Genomic DNA, 27,072 nt, shown 5'->3' with positions numbered 1-27,072 from the left:
GTGGTGAGCTGTTGGCCTGGGAAAAGGTACAAGGAGGGCCCGCACCGCCTGGGGCAGGGGTCTTCAAACTACGGCCCACGGGCCACATGCAGCCCCCAGAGGAGTCTGATCCGGCCCGCCAGGTTTTTTGGGCAGTGAGCGCAGCCGAGGTGTTACAGTAGGAATTAGTAGTTCATATAGTCCGGCCCTCCAGCTCTCTGAGGGACCGTGATCTGGCCCCCACTTTAAAAAGTTTGAGGACCCCTGACCTGGGGTCTGGACATTGCCCACACTAGGTTAGACTGAGAGTGTGCCCTCCAAAGGCACTTACTTTGGAGAGCAAGCCTACCTCTGATATATATATATTTTTTTTTTTAATATATTTTATTGATTTTTTACAGAGAGGAAAGGAGAGAGACAGAGAGCTAGAAACCTTGATGAGAGAGAAACATCGACCAACTGCCTCTTGCACACCCCTACGGGGGATGTGCCCGCAACCAATGTACATGCCCTTGACTGGAATCGAACCTGGGACCCCCCCCCCCCCAGTCCGCAGACCGACGCTCCACCACTGAGCCAAACCGGCTTCGGCTCTGATACATTTTTTATAGTTTGCATTCTCTTTGCCCATCCTAGTGTGCCTTATGTTACACCAAAAGATGCACAGAGCGGCTTGTTTCCTGTTTCTCCTGAAGTCTTTTTCTGTAGCATGCTGGTCTCTTCCTTCTCTTCCTGGTCCTGATGCTGTAGCTGTTAACCATTTATTGCCTAACGTCGTCTCTTGAGCTCAAAAAGTTATTTTGATGATCAGGGCAACCCATATATATCCAAAAACACGGCTCCAGGTGTAGCAGGACCGCCGGCCTTTCCACAGAGGTCGGAGCCTGTGGCGCAGAGAGCGGCAGTGACTTGTCCCGGCGGCTCCCTCCCTCCCTCCCACGGGCATTCACCTTTATCCCAGAGACATCGGTCCTTTTCCCTCCACCTCCCCGGCCCCGACGCCTGCCTCCCTCCCTCCCTCCCGGAGTCTGCAGGCCCAGCCCGGGCGGGGGCGGGGGGCGTGCCGCGCTGGTATGTGTGTCCCGGCCGCCGGGGAGCCGCCCCGGGTCACAGCCCTGCCCTTTGCTCCCGGCTCCCCACCGGGCCGGGGCCCCCGGGGGCGGGCGTGGGAGTGGCCGGCGGGCTCCGCGGTCCTCCCGGGCGGCTCGGGGCCCCAGGCGGCGGGAGCCAGGGGAGGGCCTGAGGGAGGGGGCAGGCTCTTAGGAAGGAGTTAATGGGGCGGGGGGAGGGGACGGCCCGGAGCCTCAGGTAGGAGGAGGGGGAGGGGGAGGAGGAGGGGAGGAGGAGGGGGAGGGGGAGGAGGGGAGGAGGGGGAGGAGGGGGAGGAAGAGGAGGGGAGGAGGGGGAGGAGGAGGAGGAGGAGGAGGGGGAGGAGGGGAGGAGGAGGGGAGGAGGAGGAGGAGGGGAGGAGGGGGAGGAGGGGGAGGAGGAGGAGGAGGAGGGGGAGGAGGGGGAGGAGGAGGGGGAGGAGGGGAGGAAGAGGAGGAGGAGGCCGGGCGGGGAGCCTGCTGGGGGCCGCGGGGCGCCCGCAGGATCCGGAGTCGGAGTGAGGGTGCTCCCCCCGCCGCTGCACCCTCTTCTCGGGCAGCCAACTTCCTGCTGCGGCGGCGACTTTCAGTTTCATTTCCCCGGACCCTCTCCGCCCGCCCGGGCCGCCGCCGCCGCGATGCCCAAGTTCAGCTGCCGGAAGCTCCGGGAGGCCGGCCAGGGCTTCGAGAATTTCCTGCTGGCGGAGGGGCTGGACCAGGAGACGGACCGCGAGCGCCTGCGGAACGTCTACAACGAAAAGTTCAAGTCCAGGTACGGCCGGCCGCGCCCGCGCCCCCGATCGCGGGCCCCGTGGCCGCCGCGAGCCCCGCGCCGGGCCGCCCGCCCCGCACCCCGCGCCCCCCGCCGGGCCGCCCGTCCTGGTCCCGGGGGCGCGGCACCCCCTCCCGCGCTGCCCGCACCCCTCCCTGCCGGCCCCTGCGCCCCGGCCCCCAGGAGCCGCCCGTGCACCCCGCGCCCCGCGCCCCGGCCCGGGACTGGGTGCAGCGCCGCCGCTGCAGGGGCGCGGGACCCGCCGGAGGGAGGGGGGAGGGGAGGGAGGGGGCGGGTGGGTGGGGGTCCCGGCGTCGCGCACGCGCGGGGAAGCCGCTTCCTGGCGAGCCCCGGGCGGGCTGCATGGCACCGCGCCCCCTGGGTGAGGGGCTGCCTCAGGGTCCACCTTCCCCCTCCTCCCGCCTCCCCCCCAACAGCTGGTGCCGGAGGGAGACCCTCAGGGAGCTCAGGGGCACAAAAGGCACCACCTGCACCCGTGCCAACCCGCCGCTGGCACCTGTGGCTTCTCCATGGAGACCCAGGCCAGGCCAGCCCCGGGCCCCCCATCCTGCGGCTGGAGGCTGCTGGGTCCATCCAAGTGGGAGCCAAAGAGGCTGCACTCCGTCTGTCCAGCCGTGGAGCCGGGCGGCACAGACGCCTCTGGCGGGAGAACCACTTACCGGGATCAGGGTAAAGACTTCCACAGATAAAGGAGGGGTCGGGCTTAAGTACAGACCTGGAAAACACGGGATTTTACCAGACGGGAAGGCCAGTGTGGCTGCAGAAGGAGTGAAAGGTGTGGGATTGTGTTCATGGAAATACATGTGAGGGGGAAGGGTAGTGACTCCATATTGACCAGGTGATATCTGGAATATTGGTTTCAATAACGGGTGATACCTTTTTTACTTATGGATTTGAGAGAGAGAGAGAGAGAGAAAGGGAGAAAGAGAGACATCGAGTTGTTGGTCCACTTATTTATGCATTCATTGGTTGGTTTCTTGTATGTGCCCCGGCGGGGATCGAACCCATCACCTTGGCGTAGGAGTGTCACATTTTTAAGAGGGACATTTTAAGAGCAACATCTGCAGCAGCCACAAAGATGAGACGTGTTTGTGTCCCCACACTACACCGGGCACGTTGGGGCATATAAGGATGCAGAATGGACACTCCGTGGGGAGCCAGAGAAGCTGTGGTGTGCCCACTGTACACGAGGGAATTCAGTGGAGACTGGCATTGACCCTGGCTTTTAGGGATGGAGTTTCAGTATTGGAGGAGGAGGAGGAGGAGGAGAAGGAGGAGGAGGAGTGTTCTCAGTGGATTCATAGTCCGTGGTGAGACCCAGTCCGAAGGAACCAGAAATGTTTGCCTTGCCGGAGGAACAATGGGCCTTGAATATGTTAAAGACAATGGGCCTTGAATATGTTAAAGACTCTCCGGGTGGAAAGAATCAGACTTCTGTCCCTGAGGGGGAACGAGGTTTTCACTCAACCTGCCCTCCTCGCGCTCCCTACTCCAGGGGGAGGTCTGGGTTCCAATTAGGACTTTCAAGCCCAGGCTGGGATGCTGGGACTTCGCCCTCATGGTCCTAGTGGGAATTCAGTGCTTCCTCCCAGGGGACTCTCTTAGCTCCTGCACACCCTGCTTCCAGCAGGATGACCTCGGCCTTCCTTAGAGCTGGTGGGGGCGATGCTTCCCCCACCGGACTGTCAGGGCCTCTGAACACACAGGCTTTTCATCCTATTTGCACCTGCTGTCAGCACACACACACACACACACACACACCCGCCTCTTACAGCCTTGTATGTAGTAGATGCTCATTAAACGCTTGTGGGACCTAACTGAATGAGTACAGTTGATCTACAAGACAGCGGACGGTAGGGGCGGTATAGACGCTGTCAGCCCTGGCCCCTCGGCGTCAGGAATTCCAGGGAGATGCCTGCACTGTTAGGAACTGGCCCTTCCCAACAGGGTTCTCCTGGGAGGTTACAAACACGCTCTGCTCCCAGTTACTTCTCCCATCTCTTTATTCAGTGAGGAAACCTACGGAAGGAGACTCAGCACTGTGCCTGTGCCTTCCTTCCTGCCTCTAAGGAGTGTCTTCTAGCTGCTGGTGTGGCTCAGTGGTTGAGCATTGGCCTGTGAACCAGGAGGTCACGGTTCAATTCCCAGTCAGGGCGCATGCCCAGATTGTGGGCTTGATCCCCAGTGGGGGGCATGCAGGAGGCAGCTGATCTAAGAATTCTCATCATTGGTCTTTCAGTCGCTCTCCCTTTCTCTTCCTCTCTGAAATCAATAAAAATATATTTTAAAAATAATACAGTGTATTTGTCATAGTAATAGTGATAATGATAGGAAATCAATAGAGAGAGCCGAAACTAGTTTGGCTCAGTGGGTAGAGCGTCAGCCTGCAGACTCAAGGGTCCCAGGTTCAATTCCGGTCAAGGGCATGTACCTTGGTTACGGGCACATCCCCCGGTGGGGGTTGTGCAGAAGGCAGCTGATCCGATGTTTCTCTCTCATCGAGGTTTCTAGCTCTCTGTCCCTCTCCCTTTCTCTCTGTTAAAAATCAATAAAATATATATTTTAAAAAAGAGAGAGAGAATGAAGTCGGGGCCTCTTCTGACCCACAGCAGCCCAGGTGGCTATCAGTAACATAATGGCACCACAGTGCAAGCTGGTTATCAATCGGAGTGCAAGCTGGTTATCTATCGCAGTGCAAGCTGGGTATCTATCGGAGTGCAAGCTGGTTATCTATTGCAGTGCCAGCTGGTTATCAATCGGAGTGCCAGCTGGTTATCAATCGCAGTGCCAGCTGGTTATCTATCGCAGTGCCAGCTGGTTATTGGGACAGTGTTCTAGGAAGGAAGGGCAAATGGGTAGACCACGCCGTACCACTGGCGTTCACATCCAACGGCACAGATTTTGGACCACAACCTGTTAAAAGAACAAAGATTCCACCGAATACATTTTAAAGACTGAGCTGGCTTTATTGAACAAATTCCCCCGTCAGGCAGCATCCCACCTAGTCCAGACAGAAACCCTCCCTGCAAGCTTCTGGAAGGATTACTGGGCAGGAACTGGGCCGGACCAGAACGCTATTAGCAAGAGAAAAGAGAGTGTCTCTGGCCGGGGCACCTTCCGGGGCGGTCCGAGGGCCGCAGGGCTGGCGGCAGGGGTCTTATCAGCAGGCCCTTACCTCACCGTGCGGGTCAGGAAATTCCAGGCGGGGGGAGGTCACATTCCTGGTGTTGGCCGAAACTGCCCCGGGCCTGGCGTGTTGTCCAGGAGGCAGGCAGCGCTCCTCGGGCCTGTTGTGTCTGTCTGTCTGTCTCTCTCTCTCTCTCTCTCTCTCTCTCTCTCTCTCTCTCTCTCTCTCTCTCATCTCTCCTGCTCCCGGCTGAAGTATGTGAAAAATGCCTCTCTCAGGGCGGTGTGACGCCGGAATGAGCGATGGCTGGCCAGGCCTTCATCCCAGGCTGGCAGCCGGGGCCTCATGCGGCACCGGGATGGTTAGGGGTCCCGGGGGTGCCCTGGGAAGTGTCTCGCCTTGGGCGGGAGCCTCATTATTTGACTCATTATTTTATCAACAAAATATTGGCTGGATGCCTCCGGGGAACCAGGCACTAGTCACTGGGAACACACTGAAGGAACATAACTGTCTGAGAAGGAGGCGGTGATTAAACGTAATTATTTAATGACTTGTGATTGTGCTGGTAAGGAAACGGTGTGGAGAGGTATACCTGCAGGCCGGCCCCAGCCCAGGAATGTGAGGTTTCTGGGGTAGGGGGGTGTGTGAGCGGAGTCTGGAAAGATAAGCAGGAGCGGGCAGGGGCAGGCGGGCGGGGGAGAGCATTTCGGACGGAGGGAGTAACCCCCGCCCCAGTCTGGGGGTGAAGGTGGGAGAGGCCGGGGACTTGAGGCCAGAGGGAGGCAGGGGCTGGACGGGGTGGGACCGTGTGGCCCCCCCCAGGAGAGATATTGTGGCGTTGGTTCGTTTTCATCTTCACAGAATCAGGAAAGCACCACGTTTCAGAGTAGGAGACCGCAGAATCCGGGTTTTAGAAAGATCACTGGGCTTCTGGCGAGCAGAATGGCTTAGTGCTTGGAGCTCTGTCTGTGGTAAAAAAAAAGCAAAAAAAAAAAAAAAAGCATTTTCCTTCAGGGCCTGATAAACCCTGTTTCAGAACCATCTGTGTCCTTGAAACAATCCCCTCGCCCCACTCCCTGCCCGCTGCTGTTTTCAATTCTACTTTGTTTCCATTTTATATAAAAAAAAAAACAACAACACAAAAAACCGGTCTTAACCCACCAATGAAAACTGCAACCTGGAGTTTGAAAAACATGGAGTTAGATGTCCCTTTAAGATGGCTTCCAACGCAGATACTATGTTCTGAAATCCTCCTCCTCTCGCTCTTGCCATTTCCTGAGCTGGGTCTGAAAAGAATACTGTTCACTCCACAGACAGCAGGGGCCGAAGCCGGAGTGTTCACAGCGGCAGCCAGGTCTGGAGGGGAGCTCCGGGTCCAAGTAGCTGAGAGCCACTGAGGTACCATTAAGGATGGGCGGTCCAGGCCTGGCCGGTGTGGCTCAGTGGATAGAGCATCGGCCTGCGGACGAAAGGGTCCCAGGTTCGATTCCGGTCAACGAAGGGCATGTACCTTGGCTGCGGGCGCATGCCCAGTGGGGAGTGTGCTGCAGGCAGCGGATCGATGTTTCTGACTCTATCCCTCTCCCTTCCTCTCTGTAAAAAATAAAAAAAAATAATAATAAAAAGGATGGACTGTCCATCCTTAGGGTGAGAACCTGTCCCTTACATTCTTCTCTAAAATTTGCTCAGCACCTCGCCTAGTGAGCCCTCGGTGTTCCCCATGGTGGATGTGATTGCATTCCCATTGTCATGGTGATGTGGGGGCTTGGTCCTGTGCCCGGCGGAGTTAGAACGTGGAGGACCTGATCCGATCTCTGTGCGTGAGGCTAGTCCTTGCCTGTGAGGAGATGGCCCAGGGGAGGGTGCGCAGGAGGGACCAGCTCCCGGACCTTGAGGGGGTGATACAGACCATCAGGGAGTTCCAGAAGACACGGACATGACCGTTAAACAGAAGGCAAGTCCTCGGGCTGGATAGTGACCAGGGGGAAATGCAGATTTATTTATTTTTTTAATATATTTTATTGATTTTGTACAGAGAAGAAGGGAGAGAGAGAGTTAGAAACATCGATGAGAGAGAGTCATCGATCAGCTGCCTCTTGCAAACCCCCTACTGGGGATGTGCCCGCAACCCAGGTACATGCCCTTGACCGGAATCGAACCCAGGTCCCTTCAGTCCGCAGGCCGACGCTCTATCCATTGAGCCAAACCGGTTTCGGCGGGAAATGCAGATTTAAACAAGACACCCTTTGTGGCCTGTCAGTGTCAACGAAAGTGGCCATTTTGTGCCTCATGTTACACATCACAATCCAAAGAGAAGAAGCAAGTGGGTTAGGTGAAATCCGCTGGTGACGGATGAGGGGGTGGGAGGAGGCAGAGGCAGGGAAGCCTCGGGACCGGGAGAGAAATGAAGCGATAGGCACGCCTCTCCCGGAGGTGGGTACAGGCTGTGAGCCGGCCGCGATGGCCGTGACAGCGAGGACAGGGAGACGATACGGCCTCCTCCCCGGGCACGGCGGTGCCGGAGTGGTCTGGGGAAAGGGCGGGGATCCTGGCATTCCAAAGGTCTGCTGTCACCGATGGGCTGAGTCCAGGTACAGATGGACTTTGGTCAGGGAAGCAGCGAGGCGAGGACATGACTGCCCTGCCATAAACTGCTTTTATAGTTCAGTGTTTTCCTGTCAGATCATCGTTATGGTTACTTTAGGTCTTTGAGTTTACAAGGCTGCCCGCCCCGCTGGGCACCGAGCCCACAACCCCCGCATAAGCTCTTGACTGGAATCGAGCCCGGGGTCCTTCAGTCCACGGGCTGACGCTCTACCCACTGAGCAAAACCGGCCAGGGCTCCTTTATCTCTTATGCATGCAAACTAGTTCACGATATCAACCAGGGTATTTTTTTAAGGGGTCAGGTTACACCCGTTTTCCACATCCCGATTTTCCTAACCGCACATCCCGGAAAGAACGCCTACTGGTCTGGTGTGCACCCTCTGCCGCATCGCTGGGGGTTTGCCCCATTTTATTTTTTTTATTCATTTCACAGTTACAGACATCAGTTCACTTCAGTGTGAACTCTAAGAGTTCCAAAATTGTTTATGATTTTTAAAAATATATTGATTTTTTTTTTTTTTACAGAGAGGAAGAGAGAGGGATAGAGAGTTAGAAACATCGATGAGAGAGAATCATCCATCAGCTGCCTCCTGCACACCCCTGACTGGGGATGTGCCCGCAACCAAGGCACATGCCCTTGACCAGAATCGAACCTGAGACCTTTCAGTCCACAGGCAGACGCTCTACCACTGAGCCAAACCGGTTTCGGCTAGCCTCTTTATTGTGACAGCAAAGTCTTCAGGGCTGGGCTGGGTTGTTTTGTTGTGACCTTTTTTCTGAGGGGAAGTTGCTCAGCCTTCCCTAGTTCCTGCCCATTTCCTGAACCTTTTCCTGAACCATTTCTCCCAACTTCCCGGCAATTTTAATGAAGCTCTTATCGCGTAAATCCGAGGTCATGTATTCTGTTGCCTACAACTCCATCTGGAAGTAGTGTGATCATTAAAGTAATCATTCTTAAATTTAAGAAGTGAGAGCAGTGTGGCCATGTCTTCATATATTTAATTCCCTTTCATTGCTTTTTCTTCTTTTTTTATTTAAAAAAATTTTTTTTAATATATATTTTATTGAGTTTTTACAGAGAGGAAGGGAGAGGGATAGGGAGCCAGAAACATCGATGAGAGAGAAACATCAATCAGCTGCCTCCTGCACACCCCCTACTGGGGATGTGCCCGCAACCAAGGTACGTGCCCTTGACCGGAGTCGAATCTGGGACCCTTGAGTCTGTAGGCCGACGCTCTATCCACTGAGCCACACCGGTTAGGACTATACTATTTTTTTTTTAATGCAGTGCACAGCATAACACAATAATGTATACTTTTCACTAAAAGTCAGAAGATTACGGTGTGTGTGTGTTTAGTTTTGTATGAAACTTCCAGACCCTTTCCAACATGGTTGCATCATTTATAGTCCAACTCACCATGCATGCGTGCTCTGTCCTTCCCATGTTCTTGTCAACATTTAATATGGTCAGCCTTTTAAGAGATAGACATGTCTCCTTGATGGCTGCACAGCATCGCAGGAAGTAGGTGTTTATAGTTGCTCAGCCATCTCCCTGTTGGTGGGCCTGTGTCCTGTTTCCGGTTCTTGGCCGTGGTGGGTGACTCAGCAGGAAGCGTCCTTGTACGCATGCCCTCATGCACGGGGACTTTTCTCTTGGGGCACAGCCCTAGGAATGGGGTTCCTGAGTTACGGGGCTATTGCCAGATTGCTTTCCCAGAGTTCGTAATACTTCACCGTCCTGTCAGCTGTGTGACAGTTCTCTTTTCCATGTGTACGGGCTGAGCAATGCATGTGATGACGAGTTTTCCACTTTGGTCAATCGAATGGAAATAAAATTGTATCTCTCTCTCTTTTTTATTGATTCCAGAAAGGGAGAGAGGGAGGGATAGAAGCATCAATGATGAGAGAGAATCATTGACTGTCTGCCTCCTGCATGCCCCCCCCCCCATCTGAGGATTGAGCCTGGAATCAAAGTGACCTCCTAATTCATGGTTTAACACTCAACCATTGATCCATGCCGGCAGAGTAAAGAGCGTCTCATTTTTATTTTAATTTGCATCTCTGCTTTTGAAGTATATTTTATACTTTTTTTGGTCATCTGGATTTATTCTTTAAGTTGAATATTCAACTTTTCTATTGTTTATCTTTTTTATTTTCCCGGAAATCTAGGTGACTAGATATATCATACAAGAATTGGGGCTTTTGCCGGGACCGGTTTGGCTCAATGGATAGAGCGTCGGCTTGGGGACTAAAGGGTCCCGGGTTCGATTCCGGTCAAGGGCATGTACCTTGGTTGCGGGCATATCCCCAGTAGGGGGTTTGCAAGAGGCAGCTGATCGATGACTCTCTCTCATCGATGTTTCTAACTCTCTATCTCTCTCCCTTCCTCTCTGTATAAAATCAATAAAATATATTTAAAAAAAAAAAAAAGAATTGGGGCTTTTTCCCCCCAACTAGTATGTACTAAGTTTGTGATTTAAAAACAAAACAAAACAACAACAAAAACATTTTTTTTTTTATGATGGTCGCCTTAGACCAGGCAGGGATAGGTGAATCTGGGTAGTAGGATCAGACATGGGGAATAATTTGAGAAGTGTTACAATGGTAGCACTCCACAGTAGAGGTTGTAGAACTTGCAGTTTTAATTCCTCCGCCCCTGTGCCCACACAGAAGTTTCCAGAAATAGGCTATTTCACATTAAAATTTTGATTTGGACTTCTCTCAAAAGCCAGACCTGGCCATCTTGGGCCTACCTTTCCTGTCTGGAGATGAGGGACCTCCTTCTGACTCTAATGATTCGACAATGGCGCCCTATGGGTGCCCGAGGCTGGCGCTGTGTGTGTGTCTGAGGCTGAGGGTGCCAGGTACCTATGGAGCCTGGCCTCTGTGCATTTGAGTTTTGTGTCCAGTCCATGGGAACAAATGACTCACTGACCCAGGCGCCCGGGTGAAAGTTGATGATGACCTCTGATTGCGGTCCCTTTATGGCTCAGCAGCGTCTGAGGATGATCCCTGATTTTAAGACTTCTTCCTGGGACTCCTCCTTCTGGGGGTGGGGGATAGGGGGAGGTTCCTTCTGTCTTTTATTTATTTTTTCTTTTCTTTTAAAAATATATTTTTATTGATTTTTCACAGAGAGGAAGGGAGAGGGATAGAGAGTTAAAAACATCGATGAGAGAGAAACATCCATCAGCTGCCTCCTGCACACTCCCTACTGGGGATGTGCCCGCAACCAAGGTACATGCCCTGGGACCCTTGAGTCCTCAATCCGACGCTCTATCCACTGAGCCACACCGGCTAGGGCTCCTTCTCTCTTTTCTCTTCCTCCCTGAGTTGTCCTGGCCCCCACTGTTCTCAGACGGCTCACCCCACCTGGGGAGATCCTGAATACCCTGATTGTAACTGCAACCCGGGGCCACCTCAGGTTAGGCTCACCTTGACGTTAGCCTGAATTCTCTGGAGCCGCCGGAATCTCACACTGAGCGTGTCCAAATCCAAACGTCACGGTCCGGCCCGCCCCTCCAGCATCCTTCTCCTCCTGCCCTGGCCTTCCGTCTCAGGAAGGGCCCCTCGAGCCCCGCCGCTGGTTTCCGTGCTGTCCTGGACACCTCTTCCTTCTTCCCGCCTCCGCTCCCCTTCCGGACAGTCACCAGATCCTCCTCCTCCTCCTCCTCCTCCTCCTCTCACAGCCTCCGTGCGTTCCGATCGGGCCCCTTTGCTCTCCTGACCACCGCCCTGTTCCCGCCCTCGCCATCTCTCCGCGGGACTGTCTCCCGGCCTCCTCCTAACGGGTCTTCTGCCTACAGTCTTGCCTCCAGCACATCTGCCCTCCAGCCCCGGTGCCAGGGTGATCGGGGATGCGCACCGGGCCCTGCCACGCCCCTGCTTAAAAGCCCACCGGCCCGGGGGCTCTGTAAGCCACAGGGCAGCCTCCTCTGGTTCGGGCTGAACGTAAGTTTGCTGCTGCTCCTGCTTCTGCTGCTGCTAACGATGACGGGCACCATCCTCACTGCTGACACCGTGGATGCTAACGCCGGTAGCTAGCGTGTACTGAGCGCCCTTTCCACTGTGTTTTCAAACGACGCCTTTTTAACACAAATCGGAGCTGATGCGGAGTTTTCTGCACCCAGGCCATCTCTCTCACTGATGTGGGGCGAAGGGAGGAGGGCGGGGCTCCAGGCAGGGGACTCCGGGGCGTCGCCTGTGACTGTCAATTCTCCTCCGGACGCCAGTGAGAGAGCGCCCTGGTGCAGCCTGAACAGTGAGACGGGGCTCACCCGGGCCCTCAGGAACGAGGATTTGCTTTCATTCCCTCGAAGGCCCTGCGGGAGGGCCGTGCGCTGTCCAGATCTTGAGTTTGCCCAGGAAGTTATGTCACCTGTGGGGGTGCCCTCTGGCTCCCCGGTGCCAGTAAAGGGAGGAGGCCTGCTGGCCTTCGGGGTCACGGTCAGTCATGCTTGCAGGGCTGCGTGTGACCTGGTCCCTGCCCGCCTCTGCTGCCTCCTGCCACCCCGCCCAGCCAGGCTGTGTGTGATACTAACCGCAGCGCGCCTCACCCCTTACCGAGGCCTCCGATGTGCCACGCACGGGGCGAGGCGGGCCACGGCCCTGCAGGTGGGTCTGCGGTGGCCCCCGTCTCACAGAGGAGGGGACTGAGGCTCCGAGGCCCGGGGAAATGGCCTGGAGGGAGCCGGCTCTCGCCTCCGCCTCTGCCGGGTCAACGCTGGCACGCACCCTGGCACCTGACGCTGGCTCCTGGGGAAACCTTCGTGAGCACCCACCCCGCCCCCAGGCCGGGCCCGGCGCCGCCCCTGAAGCCCCTGGCAGGGGCCCCGGCCGCTCATGTCTGGCACATCGCAGGCCACTGTAAGCGCTGGTTGTGTGGACTAAACCGAGTTTTCAGGCCGGGAACGTGGCGTTCCTGCGCCTCTGACCACTTTCCCTGTCTTCACCTCCTCTAGGCACAGCCAGCTGTCTGATCTCTGGACAAGGACCCTCTCTCTCCCTGCCGCTTAGACTCCGGCGCAAACGTGCTGTCTGAGCAGCTGCCTTGCCCGCGGGTCCCCCCACCACCACCCCGCCACACACACACACACACACACACACACACACACACACAACCCCTGTCTCTCCAACCCCTCACTCCCGCCTCAGGCCAGACCCCAGGCCCATCCTCGGAATCAACCCCTTCCCTTCCCCTGAGCCTCTGTTCCTCCCGCTGGGCTGTCTGTATCTTTTTCTGTCCCCAATAGTTTTTCTCCCAAAACAAAACAAAAAAAACCCCTTCCTTTCTCCCTCTTGGTCCTCCAAACCAGCAGCCACAACGGGACGTCCCTCCTCAGAAATGCACGCACACTGCTGCTGTCTAAAGCTTCGGCTTTTGTCCTGGAAAGTCCCACCGCCTTTCTTTAAAACACTGGGAAGCCCTGCGATGCCCAGCCTGAGTCCCCATCCCTGTCCCGGGCCCAGCGGCCCTCAGGCCCCCTCCCCGCACACCCGCTCCCCCGTCCCCCACCGGCCCGCCGCCCTCACTCCCCAGTCTCCTCTGCTTCCGGCAGCTTTGGGAAACCTGCCCCCGGCTTCTCCTCCATGCTGTACGGGATGAAGACCGCCAACCTGGCCTACGTCACCAAGAAGCGGGTCAGGTTCTTCAAGCTGGACCGCTGGACCGAAGTGTCCGACGTGTCCGACGTGTCCGACAGCAGCACCTACCACCACAAGTCCCTGTTCGCCAAGATCTTCCATGACAGGTGCGTGTGTGTGTGCGTGTGTGTGTGTGTGCGTGTGTGTGTGTGTGTGTGTGTGTGTGTAAGGGGGGTGGGGCATGGGTAAGGTGACCAGGCGTTCCCGCTTTTGGCGGAACAGTCCCGATTTTTAACCATGTGCCCCGCGTCCCGAGGCATCTTAAAACAGTCCCAATTTTAAAACACCTTGGGACGCGGGACACATTGCTAAAAATCGGGATGTCTGCTGAAACCGGTTTGGCTCGGTGGATAGAGCGTCGGCCTGCGGACTGAAGGGTCCCAGGTTCGATTCCGGTCAAGGGCATGTGCCTTGGTTGCGGGCACATCCCCAGTGGGGGGGGGTGTGCAAGAGGCAGCTGATCGATGTTTCTCTCTCATCGATGTTTCTAACTATCCCTCTTCCTTCCTCCCTGTAAAAAATCAATAAAACATACTAAAAAAAAAAAAAAGTGGGGGTGTCTGGTCACCTTAGGCTTGGGGGGAAGCTGTCTGGCTGAGAACGGGTGAGTTGCCTCCCTTCGGGGTGAGGCCCTCCGGTGAGAAGTGGGGGTGCGGGTAGGGGAGGCGCCGATGGGGAGGGGGAGGGGGAGGGGCGGGTGGTCCAGGACCAGCTGCCGCTCCCTGAGGGCAGCGTCCAACGGGCCCCTCCCGCCCCAGCCCCTCCTGGCCTCCCCCTCTCCCCAGGGCCCAGTACCTCCGCGGGAAGCACGGGGTGGACGTGGAGGTCCAGGGGCCCCACGAGGCCCAGGACGGGCAGCTCCTGGTCCGCCTGGACCTGAACCGCAAGGAGAGGCTGACCCTGCGGCTGCAGAACGGAGGGGCCCGGCCCGTCACCCTCACCCACGTCTTCCCGCTCTTCTGGACCTCCCAGTTCAAGTTCTTCCCCGGGGACCAGCCGCTGCCCTGCTCGCTGGGCCCCGGTGCGTGGGTCCGGGGGCAGGGGCCTCGGGGGGCGGGCTGGGGCCGGGGACCACGCCGGTGCTGCCCGGGCTCCTGCCTGGGGATGGGGCTCTGGGGGGGCCTCTCCCCACCCTCCCGCTCACCCCGCCCCCCCCTCCCCGCCCCCAGGGGAGAGCTATGAGGTCCTGGTGCACTGCCAGACCAGCTTCGTGGGCTACTTCCCCGCCACCGTCATCTGGGAGCTGCTGGGCCCCGAGGAGCCGGGCTCGGAGGGCGCCGGCACCTTCTACATCGCCCGCTTCCTGGCCGCGGTCGCCCACAGCCCGCTGGCCGCGCAGCTGAAGCCCTCGGCGCCCTACAGGCCGGCCCGCATCACCGGGAACCCCGTCGTGAGCGCCCGCATGGAGGAGGGCGAGAGGCCCGACCGGTAACGTCTCCCTCCCCCCCCCCCCCCCCCCCCGCCCCGTCCAGGCTCGGGGTGCCCCCCCCCGCCAGGCGACAGAGTGAGCCCCCCTTTCCTACCTCCCCCCCAGGCCTCAGAGACCCTTTCTGGGCCGGGAGAGCGCTGCCGACACGCGGACAGAGTGGAAAAGCACGTTAAGGCTTTCCCACTCCGTGGTGGGCTGTTAGCATTGCCCTCGTTTTTATTTTTTAAATGTTTTTTTATTGATTTTTTTCACAGAGAGGAAGGGAGAGGGATAGAGAGTTAGAAACGTCGATGGGAGAGAAACATCGATCAGCTGCCTCTTGCACACCCCCTACTGGGATGTGCCCGCAGCCAAGGTACATGCCCCTGACCGGAATCGAACCCGGGACCCTTCAGTCCGCAGGCCGACACTCTATCCACTGAGCCACACCGGTCTTGGCTCGCCCTCCTTTGTAACGGCTTTATTGAGGCGATTTTTTCTAGAACAGAGAATGGATGGTCCAGCCTCGGGGTGAGCAGGCTCATGAGGTAGTGAGTCCCGCTTCCTGGGGCCACGCTCGCTGACCCCTCCCCCGGGAGGTGTTCTCCAGTCTTCGGAGTGAGGGGCCGTGTGTGACGCCCCCCTTCCCCTCCCTGCAGCGCGAAGGGCTATGAGCTGGAGCTCAGCTTGGCGCTGGGGCCGTACCACCCGCCCGCCCGCCTCCGCCGGCTGCTCCCCACCCTGCTGCAGGGAAAGAGCGTCTTCACGGCCCCGAAGGAGGTCGCTGAGATCAAGTAAGCACCATCCTCTGCACCCTCTGCTCTCCGAGTCTGTTCCCCGCTGGCTTCTTCCCATCCACGCACCACAGCCCCCCCACCCTGCAGCCCCCAACCCTGCAGCCCCCCCACCCTGCAGCCCCCACACCCTGAAGCCACCCCCCATCCTGCAGCCCCCCCACCCTGCAGCCCCCCCACCCTACAGCCCCTCACACACCCTGCAGCCCCCACACCCTGCAGCTCCCCACACCCTGCAGCCCCCCACACCCTGTAGCCCCCACACCCAGCAGCCCCCCCAAACCCTGCAGCCCCCACACCCTGCAGCCCCCCCACCCTGCAGCCCTCCACACCCTGCAGCCCCCCACCCTGCAGCCCCCCACCCTGCAGCCCCCACACCCTGCAGCCCCCCCACACCCTGCAGCCCCCCCACCCTGCAGCCCCCCTGCTCCGGTCGCTCCTTACCGGACTCGGCACGCACTGCGGGTGCACAGGGTGATTCAGTCCCGGGAGGGCCTTGCCTAGGGGGAGACATGAGCATTGATCTTAAAATTCCTTCAAAAGACCGTTTATCTGACAACTTCATGGCGCGCTGAACGCTGTGAAGAGCTAACGTGGGGCTTAGCCAGAGCCCGAGCGGGGCATGAAGGGGACGGGCTGCGTGCTCTGCAGAGGGTGGTCGGTCCCTGCCTGTGGAGAGGGCGCCATGTGACAGGGAGTGACACGTGACTGGGGTGAGGGGGGAGGTCACAGGAGGAATATGTTCCAAGCCCAGCGGTTCCGTGCCCACTCAGAGGGGTGGGGGGTAAGAGCCAGGGTCCCCTTCTCCAAGGTCCTTCTAGTCCTCGGATTCCTGATGCTTTTGTGGTCCCGGAGCTGCCGATGGGAGAGGGCGGGTGCTCCTGGGCACGGGGGTTACCTGACCATGGACCATCCTCCTCCTCCCCGCCCTTCCTCCCCGCCGCCCCTGCCAGGGCCAAGCTGGAGACGTCCCTGAAGAGCAGAAACTACCAGACGAAGCTCCAGCTGCTGCTGCACCTGGAGGAGCTGCAGATGGAGCATGACATCCGACACTACGACCTGGAGTCCATGCCCATGACCTTGGACCCCGCCGCCCAGAGCCCCAAGCTGCTCACGCTGGAGGTGGGGCTGGATCCGGAGGCAGGAAGGGGGCAGGCTGTGCTGGGCGAGGCGAGAGGAAGGAGGGAGGTGTTTCTGCCCCCCCGGAGGGCTCAGCAGGGGGCAGCGTGGGTATCCTGGGCCCAGAGAGAGGGTCGGGGCAGGGCAGTGGGAGGCACCTGGGTGTTGGTCCCAGCGTGGCTGCCATCAGCTGTGTGGCCTTCCCCCTCCGGGCCTGCCTTCCCTTTCCTGAAGAACCCAGAGCCGGACCAGGCAGTCCCTGGCACTCTCTCTGGCTCTCGGATGTGCCCACAGACGCCCAGAATTCTGTGCGAACGGGCTCTCCACCCTGGTGCTGAGGAAGGGGGGGTCCTGGTGAGAAGCGGGGGGCTGAGGATGATCGGCGAGATTCCTGCAGGAACTGAGTTTGAAGTGAGGTCGCAAAGGCAGAGTAGGAACCGAGCCAGCTCAGGGGGGCAGGCTGGGGGCCTGGCTCCGGGGCCTGGGAGGCGCCCGGCGTCCCTGCGCTTAGCGTCCCCAGCAGCTGTGCAGGCTCGGCTCTCCCGGGCCCGCCGACGCCGCGCCTGTCTGTCGGCCGGCGGGAAAGAGGCAGGTTCCCCGCGTCTTGGGGCGGCGGGGGGCCCTCCGTGAGCCTCCCGGGACAGACCTTCCTGTTTCCACGCCCGCAGGTCCCGGGGGTGGCCGAGAGCCGGCCCTCGGTGCTCCGGGGAGACCACCTGTTCGCGGTGCCATGCTCCGAGGCGCACCAGCCGGACCCCGTCACCTACAAGGGCTTCGTGCACAGGGTGGAGCTGGACCGCGTCAAGCTGAGCTTCTCCCCAAGGTGGGTGCTGGGGGGACCCCTGAGCTGCCCAACGGGAAGGGGGATCTGAGAGGGGGGGACCCCAGGGACGGGACAGGAGGAATTCTCTCCAGGGGGCGCCCAGAGGTGCCTCCACAGACTCCCTCCCCTGCAGGGATGGCACAGAGGCCTTGGGAAATGGGGGTGGGGTCAGGGTAGAGGGCGAGTCCTGACCTTGCATGCCCACCCTCCTCACTGGCCATCTTCCCCTCTCTCCGCCTTCCCCCTCTCTCCACCTTTCCCCTCCCCGCCTGCCCCTCTCCCCGTCTCCCCCCTCTCCCCCTGCCCCTCTCTCCGCCTGCCCCCCTCTCCGCCTTCCCTTCTCTCCACCTTCCCCTCTCCGCCTGCCCCCCTCTCTCCGCCTTCCCCCTCCCTCCACCTTCCCCTCTCTCCGCCTTCCCCTCTCTCCACCTTCCCCTCTCCGCCTGCCGCCCTCTCTCCGCCTGCCCCCCTCTCTCCGCCTGCCCCCCTCTCTCCGCCTTCCCCTCTCTCCGCCTGCCCCCTCTCTCCTCCGCCTTCCCCTCTCCGCCTGCCCCCTCTCTCCTCCGCCTTCCCCTCTCCGCCTGCCCCCCTCTCCGCCTGCCCCCTCTCTCCTCCGCCTTCCCCTCTCCGCCTGCCCCCCTCTCTCCGCCTGCCCCCCTCTCTCTGCCTGCCCCCCTCTCTCCACCTTTCCCCTCCCCGCCTGCCCCTCTCCCTGTCTCCCCCCTCTCCCCGTGCCCCTCTCTCCGCCTGCCCCCCTCTCCGCCTTCCCCTCTCTCCTCCGCCTGCCCCCCTCTCTCCGCCTGCCCCCCTCTCCGCCTTCCCCTCTCTCCTCCGCCTGCCCCCCTCTCTCCGCCTGCCCCCCTCTCCGCCTGCCCCCTCTCTCCTCCGCCTTCCCCTCTCCGCCTGCCCCCTCTCTCCGCCTGCCCCCTCTCTCCGCCTGCCCCCCTCTCTCCACCTTCCCCTCTCTCTGCCTGCCCCCCTCTCTCCACCTTTCCCCTCCCCACCTGCCCCTCTCCTTGTCTTCCCCCTCTCCCCGTGCCCCTCTCTCCGCCTGCCCCCCTCTCCGCCTGCCCCCTCTCTCCTCCGCCTTCCCCTCTCTCCACCTGCCCCCAGCCTCCTGAGCCGCTTCGTGGACGGGCTGACCTTCAAGGTGAGCTTCACCTTCAACCGGCAGCCCCTGCGGGTGCAGCACAGGGCCCTGGAGCTGACGGGGCGCCACCCGCTGTGGCCCACCCTCTTCCCCGAGGCCGCCCGCGGGGTCCGGCGGCTGCCCTCCGACGACCTGGAGTTCAGGTGAGCTTGTGGCCGGTCTCCGGGCCCGGAGGGCGGGGTCCCGGGCGCCTTGGGGCGCCGGGTAACGTCGTGTCCTGGACCCCCCCGCCAGGCTGTACGACCGGAGTCTGGAGTCGAACCCCGAGCAGCTCCAGGCCCTGAAGCACATCGTGATGGGCACCACCCGCCCGGCCCCCTACATCATCTTCGGGCCGCCGGGCACCGGCAAGACCGTCACCCTGGTGGAAGCCATCAAGCAGGTGGGCCTGAGCAGAGACCTGGCCCACCCCTGGCCTCCCCCGGGCCCGGGCAGTTGTCCCGGACCCTGCAGGCCCCTGCGCAGCGGGCACCACGGCTCCGGGTGGCCGGTGAGGTGGTGGTGTGGGCTGCGCCCTGCACTGCTCTCAGAGCCGCCATTCCCCGGGCCGTCGTCATACATACGTGTGTCCCGTTCCTGCACGTTTCCCAGCGTTGGACGTGCTGTTTGTTTGTTTGTTTGCTTGCTTTTTAATATATTTTATTGATTTTGTACAGAGAGGAAAGGAGAGGGATAGAGAGTTAGATACATCGATGAGAGAGAGTCATCGATCAGCTGCCTCCTGCACACCCCCTACTGGGGATGTGCCCACAACCAAGGCACATGCCCTTGACCGGAATCGAACCCAGGACCCTTCAGTCCCCAAGCCGACGCTCTATCCACTGAGCCACGCCGGTTTCGGCGGACGTGCTGTTTGGACTAGTGAGGAGGCTGGGGGGCAGAGCTTGCCTTCTGAGCCACTCTGTCCCTCTCTCAGCTTCGGGAGGTGGATGTCACAGTGGCCGCCTGCCTGCATCCCTGTCACGACTGAGTCTTAAGCCTAACCACCCCCTCCCCCCCGCCCCCTCCCTCCCCCCCCCCCCCCACACAAAACCCCAGATCTGACCGCTGCTCCCCCCCCCCCAGGTGGTGAAGCTCTTGCCCCAGGCCCACGTCCTAGCCTGCGCGCCGTCCAATTCGGGGGCGGACCTCCTCTGCCAGCGGCTCCGCACCCACCTGCCCAGCTCCATCTACCGGCTCCTGGCCCCCAGCAGGGACTTCCGCATGGTGCCCGAGGACATCAAGGTGCCGGCCGGCCGGGGCGGCAGGAGGCCGGAGGGTGGGGTGCAGGGAGGGCGGCTCTTGGGGCAGACCCTGAGGCCCGGATCGCCACCCTCGCCCTGGGGCCTGGCTGGGCCAGGACCCCGCGCTGGCCTTCCCCTCCCCTGCGTGTAAGACGAGAGGCGAGTCCATTGCCCGGGGGCCCGGGGCCAGCGTGAGGGGGAGCAGGGGGCGCGCCCTGCTGACGCCCTCTCGCTTCGCGCCCACAGCCCTGCTGCAACTGGGACGCCACCAAGGGGGAGTTCGTGTTTCCCGCGAAGAAGAAGCTGCAGGAATATCCCGTCTTAATCACCACCCTCATCACTGCCAGCAGGTGGGAAGTGTGTGTGTGTGTGTGTGTGTGTGTGTGTATCTCTTTAAAAAAAAAAATGTTTTTATTGAGAAAGGGAGAGGAAGAGAAAGAGAAATATCCATGATGAGAGAGCATCATAGACCGGCTGGCTCCTGCACGCCCCCAACTGGGGATGGAGCCCGCAAGCCGGGCCTGTGCCCTGACCGGGAATCGAACCGGTGTCCTCCTGGTTCATGAGTCAACGCTCCGTCACTGAGCCACACCAGCCGGGCATCGGTGTCTCCCCTAACTGTGTCTATGAGCAAAGAGGTGGCAGGCGAGGGGGCAGACGGAGGGGCCAGCGCGGTGAGGTTGGGCGGCCGGGTCCCTGGGTCTGACCTCGGCCTGGCCGGGCGCACCTCCCAGGTTGGTCTCGGCCCAGTTTCCCATCGATCATTTCACTCACATCTTCATCGACGAGGCCGGCCACTGCATGGAGCCCGAGAGCCTGGTGGCTGTCGCAGGTGAGGGGCTCGGAGGCCGCGGCTGCACCACCCCCTCCCTACACGGGGCCGGGGGAGGGGGCCCCCCACTCACCTCCCTCCCCGCGCTGCCTTGCTCCCAGGGCTGATGGAAGTCAAGGAGTCGGGCGACCCGGGGGCGCAGCTGGTGCTGGCGGGCGACCCCCGGCAGCTGGGGCCCGTGCTGCGCTCCCCGCTGGCCCAGAAGCACGGGCTGGGCTACTCGCTGCTGGAGCGGCTGCTCACCTTCAACGCCCTGTACAAGAAGGGCCCCGATGGCTACAACGCCCAGTTCATAACCAAGCTGCTGCGCAACTACAGGTGCCTGCACCCCCCCGTCCCCCTGCGGGACACACACACACACACACACACCCCGCCGCCGAGGCTCCATCTGCAGGCCTGCGGCTCCGAGGCCGGGGGGCACACAGGCCTGCTCCTTGGCGGTGGGACCTGACTAGCAGCTTGGCTCTGACATAAGGTGACCAGACGTCTCGCTTTTGAGCAATTTGTCCCGCCTCCCGAGGCGTCTTAAAAAAAATGGGACTTTTTTTTAAGACGCTTCGGGAGGCGGGACAAATTGCTCAAAATCGGGACGTCTGGTCACCTTACTCTAACCAGGGGTCCTCAAACTTTTTAAAGTGGGGGCCAGATCACGGTCCCTCGGAGAGCTGGAGGGCCGGACTATATGAACTACTAATTCCTACTGTAACACCTCGGCTGCGCTCACTGCCCAAAAAACCTGGCGGGCCGGATCAGACTCCTCTGCGGGCCGCATGTGGCCCGCGGGCCGTAGTTTGAAGACCCCTGCATCTAACCGTTTGCTTGTCTGCATGCGAAGGGGCGGCCGGTGGTTCCAGACACGCGGGTGTGTCTGGTACGGGTGACGTTCCCAGGCAATCCAAGGAGAAATTACAAAAACGGGGACCGTGTAGTTTCTGTGGTTTTTTTGTTTGTTTTGTTTTTTAATATATTTTATTGATTTTTTTTTTGTTTGTTTTTTACAGAGAGGAAAGGAGAGGGATAGAGAGTTAGAAACATCGATGAGAGAGAATCATCGATCAGCTGCCTCCTGCACACCCCCCACTGGGGATGTGCCCGCAACCCAGGTACATGCCCTTGACCGCAATCGAACCCGGGACCCTTGAGTCTGCAGGCCGATGCTCTGTCCACTGAGCCACACCGGTTTCGGCTCTCATGTCTCATTTTCTTCTGTGAAATGTGGCTGGTCTTTGAAACCCATGGAGGACCGGGTCCTCACCGGTTTCTGTGGTCTGCGGTTCTGGCGGCAGGTGTTTTAGGGGAAGGCGCCTGCCGTCCAGCGGACAGAAGGCAGGGGGATGAGGTGTGTGAGCGGGCGAGGCGGGAGTGACCCATCCCTGGCCTTGCTCTCCCCCCGCCCCCCTCCGCCCTTCAGGTCTCACCCCACCATCCTGGCCATTCCCAACGAGCTCTACTACGACCGGGAGCTGCAGCCCTGCGCCAACCCCGTGGAGCGGGAGCGCTTCTGCCAGTGGGAGGGCCTGCCCCGCCAGGTGAGGGCTCCCGCCGGCCCCCCGGAAGGGGCAGGGAGGAGGAGGAGGCTCCGAGCGGAAGCCACGGTCTGCCCCTGCGTCACTGTGGCCTGGGGGCCCCGGAGCCCCCGCTGCCTGGAAGGGTTTGGGGTGAGGGGCTCGGAGGGCGGGAGGGCCCGGCTGAGGTCTCCCCTGACGGCGTCCAGGGCTTCCCCATCATCTTCCACGGCGTCATGGGCAAGGATGAGCGTGAGGGCAACAGCCCCTCCTTCTTCAACCCCGAGGAGGCCGCCAGGGTGACCTCCTACCTGAAGCAGCTGCTGGTCTCCTCCTCCAAGAAGGGCAGAGGCCGCCTGAGCCCCCGGCACGTGGGCGTCATCTCCCCGTACCGGAAGCAGGTGAGGCCTCCTCCCGGGGTGAGGCCCCCCACCGCCCACCGGGCACCCCCACCTCCCCCCGGGCACCCCCACCCCCCACCGGGCACCCTCCCCTCCCCCGGGCACCCTCCCCTCCCCCGGGCACCCCCACCGGGCACCCTCCCCTCCCCTCCCCCGGGCACCCCCACCCCCCACCGGGCACCCTCCCCTCCCCCGGGCACCCTCCCCTCCCCCGGGCACCCCCACCCCCCACCGGGCACCCTCCCCTCCCCCGGGCACCCTCCCCTCCCCCTGGGCACCCTCCCCTCCCCCCTGGCACCCTCCCCTCCCCCGGGCACCCTCCCCTCCCCCGGGCACCCCCACCTCCCCCCGGGCACCCCCACCCCCCACCGGGCACCCTACCCTCCCCCGGGCACCCTCCCCTCCCCCCGGGCACCCCCACCGCCCACCGGGCACCCTCCCCTCCCCCCTGGCACCCTCCCCTCCCCCGGGCACCCCCACCGCCCACCGGGCACCCTCCCCTCCCCCCGGGCACCCCCACCGCCCACCGGGCACCCCCACCTCCCCCCGGGCACCCCCACCCCCCACCGGGCACCCTCCCCTCCCCCGGGCACCCTCCCCTCCCCGGGGCACCCTCCCCTCCCCCGGGCACCCTCCCCTCCCCCGGGCACCCTCCCCTCCCCGGGGCACCCTCCCCTCCCCCGGGCACCCTCCCCTCCCCCTGGGCACCCGTCCCGGCGGCCGCCAGGTGCAGGGCCGCCAGGTGCAGGGCCGCCAGGTGCAGGGCCGCCAGGTGCAGGGCCCGGGCTCGGCCCGCTCGCCGGTATCTGGGGAGCTCAGAGGTCGGCGGCCCCTCCCCGGCCCCTCCCCGCTCCCTGGCCTCCCGCCCAGACTCCCGCCCGCCCCGGGTGATGGGTGAGAGAACGGCCCGTCCCCTCTTCCAGGTGGAGAAGATCCGCAACTGCATCACCAGGCTGGACAAGCAGCTGCGGGGCCTGGACGACATCAAGGACCTGAAGGTGAGCAGCCCCGTTTCACATCCGCTGTCTGTCTGCGCCCCTCTCTCCCCGCTCCCAGCGCCCCCCAGGCCCCTGCCCCCCGCCACCCCCCACCCCCGCTCCCAGGGCCGCCCAGGTCCCTCCCCTCACCCCCCTTCACCCCCGCTCCCAGACCCCCCAGAGCCCCACCCCCGCTCCCAGACCCCCCACAGGCTCTGCCCCGCCCCCCTCCCAGCGCCTGCAGCGTCTCCCCCAGCCTCACTTCTGAACGTCGGGGCCCGCGCCAGGACGCCTGCACGTTTCGCAAACAGCCCGCGCCGCGTTTATGGCCGGGCTGGCGGGAGGCCTCTGCTCTGGGGATAAAGTCCAGGCTCCCCGCCTGCCTGGCCCGTCCTGTGACAGCGCCCGCCGCCCTCCCCTCCCCTCCCCCAGGCCAGCAGCCCCACTCTCCCGGCCACGTTCCTCGGCGCTGGCAGCCGATGAGAATCACCTGGAGAGCTTTGGCACTGCCTGTGCCAGGCCCCACCCGGCCCATTAGCACAGCCATCTGGGGGCAGAGCCAGGGCCGCGGGCCGGCTGCCAGCGCCGCAGGTGAGCGCGTGGGCCGCCAGGAGCCGGCCTGTAAGACGCGGAGTCCTGGCCGGGCCAGGGCGGCTCGGTCGGTTGGTTGGGCATCGTCCCAGGAGGTCATCAGTTCAGTTCCCGGTCGGTCGGGCGCCCGCCCAGGGTGCTGGCTCTGGCCCCAGGAGGAAGTCGGCGGCAGGCAGCCCGTCCGTGTGTCCGTCTCCTCTCCCTCTCTTCCTTCTGCGCTCCTTTAAGTCAATAAAAAACACGTTTTAAAAAGTATGCAGAGGCCTCTCTCTCTCGGAACGTCTGATTCAGGAGGTCTGGGTTGTGTTTTTGTTTTTTTTTAACCAGAACTTAGTGATTATCTTCGGGAGAGTTTGGAAAACACCGCTGAGTGACCATGTTTTCTTTTTCCTTGTTTGAATCCTCACGCAAGGATGTTTTTTTTCCATTGATTTTTTAAAAAAATATATTTTATTGATTTTGTACAGAGAGGAAGAGAGAGAGATAGTCAGAAACATCGATGAGAGAGAGTCATCAACCAGTTGCCTCTTGCACACCCCCTACTGGGAATATGCCCGCAGCCAAGGTACATGCCCTTGACCGGAATCGAACCCGGGACCCTTCAGTCCCCAAGCCGACGCTCTATCCATTGAGCCAAACCGGTCTCGGCTTCATTGATTTTAAAAATATATATATTTTATTGATTTTTTCACAGAGAGGAAGGGAGAGGGATAGAGAGTTAGAAACATCGATGAGAGAGAAACATCGATCAACTGCCTCCTGCACACCCCCTACTGGGGATGTGCCTGCAACCAAGGTACATGCCCTTGACTATGGAATCGAACCTGGGACCCTTGAGTCCGCAGGCTGACGCTCTATCCACTGAGCCACACCGGTCAGGGCTCCGTTGATTTTTAGAGAGTGGAAGGGGACAGGGATACACCGATGTGACGATGTGAGAGAGAGACACACATCGATGGGTTGTCTCCCACATGCACCCCGAGCGGACCCAGGGATCGAACCCGCGATCCTTTGGTGTGAGGACCCGCGCTCTAACCACTGAGCCGCACGGGCCAGGGCCCATGGTTTCTTCCCTCGGAACCCTCTCCATCCCCTACCCCTTCCACCGGAGCCGCTTCCAGGGCGCCCTCCGGTCCTTCCCCCGGCCCTGTGAGGACGCTCGCTCTCTCCCTGGGACTCAGGCCGCCCTCCCCTGCAGGTGGGCTCCGTGGAGGAGTTCCAGGGCCAGGAGCGCAGCGTCATCATCATCTCGACCGTGCGGAGCAGCCAGAGCTTCGTGCAGCTGGACCTGGACTTCAACCTGGGCTTCCTCAAGAACCCCAAGGTCCGGGGGCGGCCGGGGGGGCGGGCGTGCTTCCCGCTTCGGGGGCCCTTCCCTCCCTCCCTCCGTGACACCAGCCCCGCTTCCTTCCAGAGGTTCAACGTGGCCGTGACCCGGGCCAAGGCCCTGCTCATCGTGGTGGGCAACCCGCTGCTCCTGAGCCGCGACTCCGACTGGAAGGCGTGAGCGTCCCCAGCTTTCCCCCCACACCCCAAAAAAAGGGCAGCTGGCTCTTTATGACGAGGTGGCCAGGTGTCCCGCTTTTGGCGGGACAGTCCCGGTTTTTAACAATGTGTCCTGCGGCGTTTTAAAAAAAAGTCCCAATTTTTGGAAACTTTTTTAAAACGCCGAGGGACACATTGTTAAAAATTGGGGACGTCTGCTGAAACCTGTTTGGCTCAGTGGATAGAGCGTCGGTCTGCGGACTGAAAGGTCCCAGGTTCCATTCCGGTCAGGGGCATGTACGTTGGTTGCGGGCACATCCCCATGTAGGGGGTGTGCAGGTGGCAGCTGATCGATGTTTCTCTCTCTTCGATGTTTCTAGCTCTCTATCCCTCTCTCTTCCTCTCTGTGAAAAATCGATAAAATATTTAACAACAACAACAACAAAATCGGGACGTCTGCTCACCTTACTTTATTTTTTATTTTATTCTTTTAATATATTATATTGATTTTTTACAGAGAGGGATAGAGAGTTAGAAACATCGATGAGAATCATCGATCAGCTGCCTCCTGCACCCCCCCCACTGGGGATGCACCCGCAACCCAGGTGCATGCCCTTGACCAGAATCAAACCAGGGACCTTTCAGTCCGCAGGCCGACGCTCTATCCATTGAGCTAAATCCGTGTTGGCTGGTCACCTTACTTTATAACCACCTCCTTGTGGCTCAGCTCACCTCAGACCTGTCCACCTCACGGCGCCCCCGTCTCCGTTACCTGCCCCTCCCTCAGGGGTTAAGCATCTTGTCCAGAGGCCCCGGCGGGTGCTCCTCGGCCAGGCATACGTGTGTGAGGGTCCCTGTCCCCTCCAGATTTCTGGACTTCTGCAGAGACAATGGGGGCTACACCGGGTGCCCCTTCCCTTCCAAAGTGGACCCGCAGCACGAACAGGATTTAATCAAAGGTCTGAGCAAGCTCAGCTTCTCTACCTCAGGTACGGCTGGGCCGGGGCAGGCCGGGGCGGGCAGGGGCCGGGCTGGTGCCGGCGGGGGCCGCCGAGGTCAGGAAGGCAGCTCAGCTCGCCTCCTCTCTCTCTCCCCAGGGCCCCAAAGTCACGACTACCTCTCCCAGGACCTGGAGGGTGAGGCCGACCTGCCCCTGCAGGTGGAGCCGGAGTGGAGGAACGACCTCTGACAAGACGCAGCCGGCCCCCCGGCCTCCGCACACCGGCCAAGCCTTAAGCGCCCAGCTGCCCTGCCCCAGCCCGAACCCAAACCCAGCTGATCTGCCTCCCGGAGGGACAGGAAGGCTGGGGGAGGGAGTTTACAACCCCAGCCCTTCCCCCGCTCCCCTGCAGGGACGAATGATACAAGCTGCTAACAATGTGGGGTTTGGGGGGGTGAGAAGAACTGAAAACAAAGTCTGGTTCTATGCAAACGCCTCCATGTCGTCTTCTTGGCCTGGTCCCCGCTTCCCAAACCCCCAAGCTGACCCCAGGGAAGATGGGATGCTACCCAAGGCCGTACCACACCC

The 27,072-nt window shown here is 60.8% G+C and overlaps 1 protein-coding gene across 2 annotated transcripts; it reads left to right on the top strand.

Annotated features, from left to right (window-relative positions):
- Window positions 1-1,517: 1,517 nt before the first annotated feature.
- MOV10 (Mov10 RNA helicase) lies at window positions 1,518-26,979 on the top strand. Of its 2 annotated transcripts, XM_084866165.1 has the most exons (21): window positions 1,704-1,839; window positions 11,400-11,544; window positions 13,152-13,343; window positions 14,022-14,257; window positions 14,406-14,664; window positions 15,304-15,438; window positions 16,392-16,560; window positions 17,226-17,380; window positions 18,494-18,673; window positions 18,765-18,912; window positions 19,596-19,754; window positions 20,000-20,103; window positions 20,488-20,585; window positions 20,687-20,903; window positions 21,997-22,114; window positions 22,300-22,491; window positions 23,415-23,489; window positions 25,258-25,383; window positions 25,474-25,562; window positions 26,412-26,533; window positions 26,642-26,979. In XM_084866165.1, the coding sequence occupies exons 3-21, from the start codon at window positions 13,183-13,185 to the stop codon at window positions 26,731-26,733; spliced, it is 2,835 nt and encodes a 944-aa protein (XP_084722291.1). In that variant the 5' UTR covers window positions 1,704-1,839; window positions 11,400-11,544; window positions 13,152-13,182; the 3' UTR covers window positions 26,734-26,979. The 2 variants fall into 2 exon arrangements, with proteins under 2 accessions (XP_084722290.1, XP_084722291.1); XM_084866164.1 differs by lacking the exon at window positions 11,400-11,544 and having other exon boundaries at window positions 1,518-1,839.
- Window positions 26,980-27,072: the final 93 nt, after the last annotated feature.

Source organism: Pipistrellus hanaki (genome assembly GCF_964339955.1).
Source record: "Pipistrellus hanaki genome assembly, chromosome: 18".
Lineage (NCBI taxonomy): Eukaryota > Metazoa > Chordata > Mammalia > Chiroptera > Vespertilionidae > Pipistrellus > Pipistrellus hanaki.
Note: the sequence above shows the minus strand (reverse complement) of the source record. Positions and strands in the feature narration are given on the sequence as shown.